The sequence below is a fragment of the Cydia splendana genome, chromosome Z (assembly GCF_910591565.1).
Source record: "Cydia splendana chromosome Z, ilCydSple1.2, whole genome shotgun sequence".
In the NCBI taxonomy this organism is placed as follows: domain Eukaryota; kingdom Metazoa; phylum Arthropoda; class Insecta; order Lepidoptera; family Tortricidae; genus Cydia; species Cydia splendana.
This window is the reverse complement of record NC_085987.1, coordinates 19,180,638-19,193,956: the sequence shown is the minus strand read 5'-3', so window position 1 is coordinate 19,193,956 and position 13,319 is coordinate 19,180,638. Positions and strand designations below refer to the sequence as shown.

Below are 13,319 nucleotides of genomic sequence, written 5' to 3'. Positions count from 1 at the left end.
TAGGTATCATATAATCAGCGACGGTCTCCTTTGGGAAACTAATATAACTTCATTCAAAAAAATAAACCGGTGTATTAAAATATTGTGTTTGTATATCTGAAAATCACACTTTACCTCATACAAAGCCTTCACTAAGCATAACCCAAAATGTTATTTTTATTTCAAGCTTAGACACCTATTCATGGAATAGATAAGAGATTCAGAAATATAAGTATTATATGAATCAATTCTGCGTAAAAAACATGTGCGATAAAATGTGACCTGTGATAGTGGTACAATGAGATGGGAGCGAGTTGAGCAGTAGCGCCCTAGCCGCCGGGATGTGGGGCCCACCGTCGCTCGTGCTCTTCGTGGCCGCTGTCGCCGCCGCCTCCGTCGCCGCGCAAAGTGCGTCACACTGTTTTCAATATATTTATGTGGCAGTAGCATGTTATGTATAATTAAATATGACATTTATGTGTACCTTATTACACCCAGTCAGATAAACGAGGTACGTTTACATCATGAATGTCGTATTCAACGAACAAACGTTTTTTTATTATTATTTTAAGGAGTCGGTCAAGATCAATCACTGGAAGCTGGCCTGGAGCATGGCGAGAAAAAATTAAGTGAAGTGATCCTGGCGACGATGGAGCACTACCAGCAGCCGGACCCGGTGGGGCTGCCCGGCGCCGACGTGCTCGACCCCTACCCCGTGCCTGATATGACGCACTCCATATCGTTCGGAACCACGCTGCACTTCAAAAACACTCTTGTCTATGGCATTAGCAAGTTTCGAATTTTACATATCAATGCAGAAATCGGAGACATGGAGGTATGAGTAGAATTCCGTAACAAACTGTATTAAATAGACAAAATTCTAGATTGTTCTGTGTGATTATTCTGCAGAAATACCTATATGCTAAATACAACAATAATAATAGCGAATAGTACCCGAAGCCTCCTGTACCGAGACCCAGAAGCAGTTGTTTTGTTATTGAATTTAACCTTAACTTGTGGAATATGTACAAATAATTGTACCGGAGGTCACAGGAGGGTAGTAAAATAAAGATGAAATAAGGAAAAACCCTGTCAAGTGCGTTTCAGACCAGACATAATGGAAGATGTCATACTTTTATAACATAAATGATAAGTAGGTACAATTACAAAAGCTTCGGACGGACAGACAGACAGACAGCCGGACATGGCGAAACTATAAGGGTTCCTAGTTGACTACGCAACTCTAAAAAAGAACAAAGAGAGTAGTTTTACCACCAGCACCACCAAAAAAGCGTAACCTACCTACCTTCGTTGCACATCGGTAATCTTGATTTTTGTTTAATTTTTATCGATTCCATTTTATAATCTGAAACGTTTGAAATGCGACGTGCCAAAAGTAATTATAGTTACAAGTTATGTGCCTACAGTGTATTCATTACTTCTTTCAAATCTTATCAAATTTAAACTACGACCTTGGAATATGCTCCCACAGTAGCTTGATATTACAAGGTTTAATTAACTTAACTGAATACTTGGTCTACTTGCTGAACTCTGAGTTTAAAATAATAAAATAATTCTTTTTATTTGTTGCGTTGCGACTTTTTTTTCGGCATTTAAAGCAGGCGATTATTTTTCTGTGCATATTTTTGACCATTTGTCATAGAAAAGGAAACTCTTATACATACCTGCAAATCTTCAGAAAATTCATGCGTTTGTACGGGACAAACGGTAAACAATTTCATGGAATGCTCCTAATATTTATTTATATATGAATTTATAGTTTTCAGATTATTTTCTAGCTTTTGTTATCATCAGAACCAGACACACAAATAGAGTGAAAATGGAAATTTATCTTTTTGAATAAAAATGTGATGACAAAAATAAAATATAAATTGCAACATCTCCTAAGTCGTCAGCAACGTAAGAAAGAACTCGATAAGATACCTGCATCTAGATCAGAAAATGGAGCATAAGGGTGGGAAGGTTAGGGAAGGGTCGAGGGTAAAGAACTGACGTCTTTTCTTAATCAGAACTAGTTATAAAGTATAGAAGGTAGGGGAGATGTGGGTATAATGATCCCCTTAAGGGAGAAACTTAACTGTGTTCAAAGTTGAAGAGATAAACACAACATTTAGATATTTATGAATAGTCCATTTACTTATCTAAGTAACTGCATACTCATTTCTCATATTTTGCATGTAGTTTATTATTTATGTTATGTTTTTAAAGTCTAGTAAAGGATCATTTTATACATATGCATGGGTAAAACGATCCCTAGGGTAGGATTAAAATGATCACAGATGATGCCTTTGTGATATCAGGATTTCTTTGTCTAAATACTCTAAATCATTTAGGCCGGTCGATTCCACAGTGTTTTTTTATTTTCAGAAGATAAATGCTGTTTTTTTTTCTCTTTTGGCCTTCTTTTTAACACCATCAGAGGCACAGATTCTGCTTGTTATTTTAAAAGGCAATCAATAATTTAATCGCATTAAGAGCCCTTAGCATTTCTTCCTAAGGGATTTTTTTTAGGTAGTAAGTGGCTTTGCGCACATAAATTCCCGACGTGGTATGTTATGGCCTGTACAGGAAATGCTCATAGTAAATTACTTAGGGGGTAAAATGATTCCAGGGATCATTTTACGCCTACGTAAAGGGATCATTTGACCTCAAACACCAAATTTGAAATATCGACAAAAATATATCTTTCAAATTCAACTTGCTTCAGTATAAACATCCTTAAAATAGAAGTAGATAAACATCATTAAGATCCGACAGTGAAACATAATTTGAATAAAACGCAACATGCTAAAAGTAATGGAATTCGGAAAATAGGCATACCGTAGATTAGACATATATTTTTTAATTATTTCCTAATAAAATCTCGCTGCATGCTCGTACCGTCATGACACTTTAAGAGGCAACTGGCGGGGTCACAGGGCATACGTTTATTGCATATTTAGATAGATGGCACCAGTAGTTGCTCAGATACGATGGGGAATCATTTTACTCCGAGGGATCATTTTACTCCGAGGGATCATTATGTCCACATCTCCCCTAATTCTACAAAAATAACCGTAATATGGTACGTTTTCAGGTGACTGCTGCCTTATTGATAGAAAATCTGCAAGCTAAAGGAAACTACACGTTATCGACGTGGTTAAACAGAAACAACGGGCCGTTCACAGTGCACGTCAGTGGCCTCCATATCACCGCCAAAGCCAATCTTGGGGTAGAGCGAGACGGAAAGCTCAGGGCTCAGGACATTGCCATGGACATGTCCTTCAACTCAATGGTTGCCAACTTTGAAAACCTTGGCACATTCGCCAGCATGCTTCAAAGTGTCATAAATTCAGCTGGTACTCTATTATTTGATTCGATCAAACCATTCGTCCTCAAGGAAGCCTATACCAAAGCCAGAAATGGAATTAACGAAAAACTGGAACAAGTAGCCGGAGATATGCAGTTTCCTAATTCCGTGTCGCCGTTGGATATGGTGATCTCAGACGCCCGAAAGATCGTACAGGATAAGGGCATGGATCCATATAAAGTTAAGGATTATAATACTACAGTCAGCATATTCACTGTGTCCTTGAGTAACATATGGATTACAGGTATATCGTCTTTTCACCGTGTCGGCAATATTACCTTGAGAATGGCAAATAATACGGCCATAGCAGACTTTGAAATAGGCACACAGAGAATGTTAGGTACTTTGCAATGGGACTTTTCAGCCATCAGAGGCCTGGTGAAGCGTTCCGGGACTGCCTCATTTTCAGTTGAATATCTGAACGCGAGAATTGTTTTGGCTCAGCCACTAGACGTAAGACTAACTCCCGAATTTAGAGACTTAGATTTAGAATTGGGTAATATACAAGTTCGTTGTGATGGAGCAGGCACTTTGGACTACGTCATTGAACTGTCGGTCAACATATTGCCCAATCTATTACGTTATCAGATTATGGATGCTTCAGAAGGTCTAATAAAGGGGAAAGTGCAACAAGAACTAGATAAAATCAATGTCGAAGAAACAATTAAAGAGGAATTACCAAAAGTGGATGCAATTCAGCAACAAGGGTTTAAGTTATCATCTCTAAAAGATGTACCTTCTGTGGCAGAATCTTTTAATGAAGATGATTTTTTCAATTTTTAGTTAAGTACCTACCTTAAAAAACTTAACTGAGTTACATATATTACTTTCTGATTATTGTAGGTAGTTTATTTATCTACCCTAACCTACTCCTAATAGATACATCTATAAAATCAAGCCGGTTGACCCTATCTATCCTCCTTATAAAACAAAGTCCCCCGCCGCGTTTGTATGTCTGTCTGTATGTTCGCGATAAACTCAAAAACTACCGAACGGGTTTTCATGCGGTATTCACCTATCACTAGAGTGATTCTTGAGGAAGTGTTAAAATATGACGATGTTTGCTAATGATGTCGGAAAAAATCACGCTGTCTAGGAGCTTTAATGGAAAACGCTGCCTAATCCATTTGAGATATAAAAACATAATGTATGGTCGGATTGTCTCTATTTAATTGGTCTACAAATAAGTCCGCGACATTTACTATACCCATTCTTAATAACTTCTAAAAACATTTGCAAAGCTATTTACACGAATATACAGAGTTAATCATTATCAAATGAAAAACGTTAGTTACATTGTGCGTTTCATACAGATTATAATGACCCTTTACGCTATAAATTTTTTTTTTTTTTTTTTTTTTCAATTTATTTGGGACAAAAAACAGTAACACACAGAAATAGAGTACAAAGGATAATAAGGTGTGAGACCAACAACATCGTCCACAGATTACTAGATTACCTACTGATAAATCTACAATGTATATAGCGCAAGGTAACAATATAAATGATGTAAGTAAAACTAAAATTAACAAAGATAAGATTACAAAATAAGTTTATGGATGCAATTACAAATACATATTGGCAGAAGTAGTCTTATACATTTAATACATTTTAATGAGCGAGTAAAAACAGTAAAAACAGCATGGCCCATGGGAGCAACTTTTAATTATGTTTTGTTTGAAGCAACCGAATCAAATTTTTTTTATACACATTATCAAAGAACATTAAAATGTTAATTTCATTAAAATACAAATTGTAACATTTAACCAGCCTGTATAGGGGATCACGTTCTCCAGTGTGGGTGCGGCAGCGCGAGTCTGCAAACAGCTGGTGCTTACGTGCAGCGCGCTCCCGCGCCCTCGTCGGTACGCGGTAGCAAATAGTCCCGCTCAGGCTGGGACAGTCAAATTTGTTATGACATAGATTATAAAGGACCATCGCGTCCAGAAGGAGGCATCGGTTTTGTAAGTTGAGTAATTTGTACTTATCAAGAAGCTGTTGGTAACTTAAACGAGATCGGCAACATCGGAAATGCATGGCACGCAAGAATTTCTTTAGAACAGTCTCTATTGAGCTTTTGTACTTATCATAGAAAGGATTCCATATTGACACGGCATATTCTATTTGTGACCTAACCAGCGACTTATATATAAATAGAGGTAAGTTGAGGTAAGAATGTCTAAGGAGTTATCGTAAATCAAAACGTTGGCGCGAAAAATTCAAGCGGGCTTGCCTATGTAGGTGCCGATGCCGCACCAAAAATATATATACATACATATATATACCTTTACCTACATATACCTACTAGCGAAACGCCCTGTAATATATATAAAAGAAGTTGGTACTTTAATACTAATCTTGGAAGCGGTTACGGCCCCGTAGACAACATACCAATCGCTAACGCTACGTAGCGAACGAAACGTAACTGTCACACTAATATCAAACTAATATGGAAGAGTGATAGAGAGACACAAAGCGATTCGATGGCGAAGCACAAGCGATTGTCACCTAGGCTAGACCACCTGCTCTGGCGTAAGTAATAGCCAACGTGCCACTCGTTAACGCTCCGTAGCGAAACGCAACTGTCACTGTCGCACTAATATGGAAGAGTGATAGAGAGGTGACTACGATACGCTACTGAGCGTTAACGATTATCACGTTGGCTAAGCACCCTGAACTATGTACCCACTTGTTCATTACGATTGTTGTTCATGAATACTACACAGGTCTAATGTACTATTATGTCAATTATGTGTCATAACCTGCACATAACGCCATCTTGCGTGTTAACTGTACAGTGCCAGTAACAATAAGGCAGCGCTCATAGAATATGGGCGCACTAAATTATGATTTCCGTAAAGATTACTAGATGGCGTCCTGCAACTGGATTGTATTTCGATAAAAAAAAAAGTCAAATTAATCAAAAGAAGACTTTTTTACTTCACCATCTTGTAAAGGCTGTATATTACAAAAACCGGCCAAGACACTTTGGGCCATATAAGTAAAGGTTCGTTCGAAGTATAGGGTTCCGTACCCGTCCGTCACAAGTCACAATACTGAACGGGGTTGAATATATCTATATTGTAAGTATCATATAAATGTAACGTTCCACAGCTGAAGGTACCTTATGGCTGGTATGGAGTTATGCATACTTATCCCAGTAATCTACAATAAATAAGCTATCGATAACACAAAAAATCTACCTCCTAAGTTGTGTAGTTACGGAGATATTATTTTTTGAAAATAATGTTGTACCATTGACCGGGGTGACTTTCAAATGCAGGGGCGACTTTAAAATTCTAGTTTTTAAGCCATAATATATATTTATGCGAGATTTTTTACAGTAGGTGAATATGAATATAACATATAGTAATGTAACTAGTTACAGGAACATTTTCAGTAAATAATGAATAATGGTAATTCTATGGCCGTTTTAAATCTATCAAAGTAACCCCAAATTTTCCAAAGTCACCCCGGTCTACGGTAATATGAGCAACTTTAGGACAGAGACGTTTTAAGTTTAGCCACGTTATAACTATGTTCCTGAAGTAAGTTAAAACATAAGTAGTTGACTACAAATCATAATACCTTAGATTTCTGAGATTAAAAAAATGTTGCGACATGTTCTGTACTACAAATCGAAACCTTTGATATTAACTGATTTATGTGTACACTGACCAATAAAAAAAATTAAGTTTTGTTTCATTTTCACGATTGATTGCAAATATATTTTCTTACGGTAACTACCTCTCCGGTAAGTTTTTAATTTTTGATTTAACCCCATATGTGGGGTGTCATTGGATAGGTCTTTCAAGACGAATTATATAGGGTTCTTAAACAAATATTTTTGATAAAGTGAATATTATAATAAGTAATTTTTATGGGAAATTAGTTTTAAAGTAAGTAGGTACAGTAACGGTAGGTACAGTAACAGTAGGTATAGGCACACTTTTTTATGCCAATTTAAAATGATTCACACAAAGAGCTTTATTAATCTTATTATTCCATCTCAAGCTTTTGTTTAAAATTTATACCTAACCCTTATTAAAATTTATACCTATCTCTAGTTATGGGAGAACATATAATACATACTTACAAAAAATATACAATATTCAAATAAGATTACTAAAAACAATAGTTCCTCTGAAATTAAACTTCAATATAAAAATAATTATCATAAATTGTTTAAATACTGTAGAATATTTAGTGTATATGATAAAGCAAAACTAACCCTTATTGGGGCTGCTGGACAGGTATAAAAGACCATCCCACCTCCGGACCTTAACCAATGAACCATACTTTAAAATACCTAAAAGCACCAATGAGTATGGGAAAAGGCTCTGGCCAATATACCTACCTAATATCCTGAACAGCTTACCCAAACAAAATAATAGAAACTTTAGAAAAATATCCTGATAAAGCAAAGAGTACACTTAAGAAAGCACTGATTAACATGAATTAATGTAAGATATAACTAGTATTAACATGTAAGCACTAACTAACTGTAACAAAACAATATAAGTTTATATATAATTAAGGCTAAGCTTAGGTTAAATAATCTCCAAATATAGAGATTGTAACTGAGACTGATTGTACAACTAACCTCTCGATTGAAAAATAAACAGATTTTTTTATCACGTTTAATTTAGGACTGTTTCCCTCGGTATGCTATTAGGCTATTACATATGTATGTAATTATTTAGCTAGGTACTTTGAAATATTACCTACTTGTTGCCATAGATAAGCATTTCACTTAATGATATTTATTGGCATTATTTTTCGTGTTATGCTAATCCACCGTCAGTAACTAGGAATTAAGCAAATAAGAAACAAAGCGCCGCATAAACATTTTAAAGATAATGTTATTGTCAGCAATGCATTAACTAATGCATATCAAAATAACCACGAGACATCATTAGTACTGAGTCCCTATGATAACAAACTAAGGCAAAATGTGACGCGGCAGACAGATAAACTGTGACCCCTCCCGGACGGATGGCGAGTAGTAGAGCGTTAGACGGGAAGCGAGGATGTGGGCGCGCGCGCTGCTCATCGCAGTCTTCAGCTGCTACTGCCGCTGCGATCTCGCTCAAGGTACATTTTTATTATTTTTGTTCTGAAAAACAACATGCTGTTAAACATGTCAATAATCGTGATATTGAGACTTCACTAACTTTAAGAACACACTGCGTACCTTTGTTTGTCCATTTGCGTTGTTTGTCGGCTTATGCGAACGGAATTACTTACTCGTATAACTATTATACATTGTATGATCTGTTCTTTGATCTAATCAATTTAGATTATAAAGTTTATATTAACTATTAAAATTAAGTAAACGGATTTAAGGCCCAGTATGTTCGTGTTCTTCTCTCACTCACACTGAGCGTAAGCGTAAGTGAGATCTTCTCTTTTAATTATTTTTTGTACATTTTAATTTAAAAAAAAAGTACCAAATTATGCGTTCCCTTAAACATACTGCCGATTTTTACTAGCAATTTTCATACTTTTAGCTTTTGAGCATAATTTGTTACAAGTTTTTTCTATCAAGCGAAAGTCAAAAACTCAGGATTCGAATCGATACAGTAAGAAACATAAGAAAGGTCTCAATATTGGTAATTAAATTTATGGCAGCCGTATTGCGATCCAAAAAGGCGCTACGACTTTTTAATAACTCCGTTTTCTGAACTGCACCTTACATTCATAGTTTTTTCTTGTATAATTATGTAATAAAAATACGTATACTGCTTTGTCTTATCTTTCAGTAGTGAAAATAACTCATAGGTATTCCTACTCAATAAGGAGGCAATACTTACGCTTAAGTAAAACTCTATTAAATATTTGTGTTTTATTCAGATGCGGACATACCAGATGATAATACATCGGAAATGCTAGCCGAGGGTGAAGAAAGGATAAGCAAAAAAATTATACAAATCTTAGAACACTTCAAACAGCCGGACCCGATTGGGATCCCGGGCGCCGATATCCCGGAACCCTACCCGGTGCCCAATATGAAGCAGACGATCTCGTTCGGGACCACTCTCCACTTCACGAACACGGCAGTCTACGGAATCAGCAAATTCCGAATACTCCACGTGGACGCTGAAATTGGAGCTATGGAGGTTAGTAAGCTAGCACAGTGTCGACATTTTCGTTTAGTTTTATTTTACCCTCACTAACAAATGCCCGCGAATTCTTCCGCGAGGGAGTCTATAATGGCACTTTCATACAAACTTCTAGGTATGTACAGTCGGTTCCTTAACATAAGTGAAAACTTTTCTATACAATTAGTATGGCGACGTAGTTGGGGTACCGACCGTATACACGTATAAAGTGAAAAATGTAGGTTATGAGACTTATGAGTCTTTCCTGTGCGTACTAACTTAATTTATTGACTCATTGGATTTTGCTACCCAGAATTTTTTATTTTACCCTCACTAACAAATGCCCGCGAATTCGTCCGCGAGGGAGTCTATAATGGCACTTTCATACAAACTTCTAGGTATGTACAGTCGGTTCCCTAACATAAGTGAAAACTTTTCTATACAATTAGTATGGCGACGTGGTTGGGGCACCGACCGTATACACGTATAAAGTGAAAAATGTAGGTTATGAGACTTATGAGTCTTTCCTGTGCGTACTAACTTAATTTATTGACTCATTGGATTTTGCTACCCAGAATGCAAACCCAATGTGTTGTCATAGAGCCAGAGGCATATTTTTCCAAAACTTTAATACCTATATTACTTATTTGACTTCTATGTAAGAGCTTTTATAGTAGAGATAGCTTAGAGAACGTCAACTCTTGAGAAACATCATCAATGCATATTTTGCAGTCATCAACATGCAGTGGCGCAGTGTTGGCCGAACGTTAATTGCAATTAACCATTAACCATTATAAATTGAACCGTAAATCGTAACGGACGGTTACAGTTTACGGTTAAATTTATACTTAATGGTTAATGGCCAAAAATGGTTAAATGCATTAATTTTTTGAACACCACTGAGTGGTGATCGAGACAGTCGTAGTTCGTTGTAGAGTTACTTACACAGTTGCATTCTATTGTATTTCAGGTGAATGCGGCTATGTTGATAGATAAGCTACAGGCCCGGGGCAACTACACCATGTCGACGTGGGTGAACAAGGCGCAGGGGCCCTTCACGGTGGACGTGACCGGCCTGCGCCTCACCGCCAAGGCCAACCTTGGCGTGGAGCGCGACGGCAAGCTCAGGGCTCAAGACATCCTCATGGATATATCCTTTAACACGATATCCATGAATTTCCAGAACCTAGGCTTATTTGGAGCCATGTTCCAAGGAATAGTAAATTCTGTCGGAAACTTTTTATTCGACTCCATCAAGCCATATATTCTTAAAGAAGCTTACACTAAAGCGAGGGCTGAAATAAATAAAAAATTAGATGAAGTCGCGGGAGACATGCAGTTCCCTAACTCCATATCACCGTTAGACATGGTGATAGCGGATGCGAGAAGAAAAGTACGCGAGATGGAAATGGACCCATACAAAGTAAACGATTATAATGCTACAGTTAGTATATTTTCTGTGTCTTTATCTAACACCTGGGTGACAGGTGCATCATCGTTTCATCGCGTCGGAAATATTACTTTAAAGATGCAGAACAATACTGTCATAGCAGATTTTGAAATAGGCACTCAAAAATTGGAAGGCACGACGCAATGGAATATAGCTGCCGTCGGCGGTCTGCTGTCCAGAGCCGGCACCGCGTCCTTCTCAGTGGAGTACATCATCGGGCGAGTCGTCGTCGCACAGCCGCTCGACACTAGGGAGAAACCCGAATTCAGAAACGTGGACCTAGAGGTCGGTAACATTCAGGTGCGGTGCAATGGTGCCGGCACTCTCGACTACCTTATTGAATTCGTTGTCAATATACTGCCTAATCTGCTGAGATACCAGATTATGGATGCCTTAGAAGGTCCTATAAAAGAAAAGATTCAGGCAGAACTAAACAAAATAAACGTCGAAGAAACTATTAAACAGGAGTTACCAGAGTTGGACAAAATGCAGGCACAAGGCTTAAAGTTATCTGCTATAAGAGGCGCTCCCACTACTGCTGAATCATACGACGAAGATGATTTCTTTAATTTTTAATGGATAACACCCTAAAGTAATTTAAGTAGATACGTGTATAAATTCGAAAAATTATTAGTTTTAGTGTGTACTTATTATTTTATTTAAATTATTCAAAAATGCCTAGAAATAATTAAAAAAATACTTACTTACATAAACACATTAATATTATTTGCCTCATCAGTCACGATAGTGACTACCAGATGTACCTGTAATCAATAAAATATTCAGTGCAACTCAAATTAGATTTCAAATTTCAAAATTACAACTTTACAACGTTGGTATCTACTTAACTCGCAATGATTTTGGTTGGTGCCAGAGAGTAACTTGTAATCAATGCCAAATCATGATTGTAAATTTCGAATACGCCGGCTCCTGACCCATTCGAGACTGTAGAAAGTATGTACCTAATAAAATTCAGTTTTTCCTTGCCCATGGCCAGACGGCAGGCGTATGAGAGTCCTGTCGTTACTACAACAACTATTATTGTATATCAGAAAAGTCATGAACAGTAAATAAATGTTTCACTTTAGGTACCTACTTCCATATGACGGTAGCGAAACGGCCAAGCCACTTATTTTAAGTAAGGTGTAGAGTTTGTGAAGTTAGGTCGTGTAGAGAGTTATAAATTTGGCTGCACATGAGATCTGATAACTTTTTGACAGTGTGAGCCTTATGTTCTCGTCTTGGCAACATTTGACATGAAAATGTTATGGTGGGATTTTACTTCTTTTTGTAAGTTGCATATAACAATATTTTATTTCCGTTCATTTTTTATTTCTTTTTGGGGTGTACTTATTGCACATCAGAGTTGCCTTGTTTGATAGCCCACTCTTTATCTTTGCTTCTCATCTATTATTTTATCTTCATGAAATTAATTTTGTAGGTATGGGAAAATCAATTCAAATTTCCGTTCCCTAATTTAAAGTATGGGGGGTGATTTACTAAACATCAAACACAGGAGTCCCTATATTTCAGTCCTCTAGCATCAAAATTTGCAGAAATCTCATACAAACTTCTATCCCCCAGTTTAAGGGGCTGGGGGTAAAAGTTCCATGTTTTAGGATATTTTGTTATGTATGTACACTGAGAGAAAAAACTAACAAAAACACACTTAGAATTACAAAAATAAAACTTAATCCGGGGACAAGGAGAGTCAACTAATAGGAACAAATTGACTTTTGCAATTTCCATTTAGTAGGAAATACAACTTCTATATTTGTAATTTGAAGTATGCTAGAGTAATTTCAGAAATTTGGTTTTGTTATTCCGAGAGGTGCTTTAGCAATATCGGAGGTGATGACGTCATGGGTGAAAACTAACCGTTTTGTAATTCTAAGCGTGCTTTAGCAATATCGGAGACGATGACGTCATAGGTTTTACTAAACTGTACTGCGATTCCAAGCTAGCTGTTGTTATTCTAGAGATAATGACGTCACAGGCAAAAACTAAACTGTTTGCAATTCCTCCGCCCCTAGCAAACGGGCGCCGCGAGAGCATGTCGCGCGCGTGGTAGCTACCCGTCTCTATTTCTGTCTGTATGAATAAAAAAGCATTTGGTAGTATATCTCTGTACTAAAGAGGCACTATAAAAGCCTGTCGAGATATTCTACCCATTCCTTTCTTATTCATACAGTCAGAAAGAGACTAGTAGTTATTACGCGCGCAACATGCTCTCGCGGCGCACCTGTGCTAGGGAGGTTGGAATTGCAAACAGTTTAGATTTACCTTTGATGTCATTATCACTAGAATAACAACAGCTAGCTCGAAGTTGCAGAACAATATATTCCTGTAGACCCCAACTACACAGTAGGTCGCGGGTTAATATGTCCATGGCCCACAATATATCCTAAATTTATTATTT

At 37.1% G+C, this 13,319-nt stretch overlaps 2 protein-coding genes across 2 annotated transcripts; both read left to right on the top strand.

The window, feature by feature from the left end:
* Nucleotides 1-204: 204 nt before the first annotated feature.
* On the top strand, nt 205-4,147 carry LOC134805339 (uncharacterized). Its single transcript, XM_063778670.1, has 3 exons — nt 205-387; nt 552-814; nt 3,077-4,147. Exons 1-3 carry the CDS (start codon nt 321-323, stop codon nt 4,130-4,132), a joined length of 1,386 nt encoding a protein of 461 aa, XP_063634740.1. The 5' UTR covers nt 205-320; the 3' UTR covers nt 4,133-4,147.
* Nucleotides 4,148-8,326: 4,179 nt separating this feature from the next.
* On the top strand, nt 8,327-11,599 carry LOC134804686 (uncharacterized). The gene is made up of 3 exons (XM_063777801.1): nt 8,327-8,443; nt 9,203-9,468; nt 10,421-11,599. The coding sequence occupies exons 1-3, from the start codon at nt 8,380-8,382 to the stop codon at nt 11,474-11,476; spliced, it is 1,386 nt and encodes a 461-aa protein (XP_063633871.1). The 5' UTR covers nt 8,327-8,379; the 3' UTR covers nt 11,477-11,599.
* Nucleotides 11,600-13,319: the final 1,720 nt, after the last annotated feature.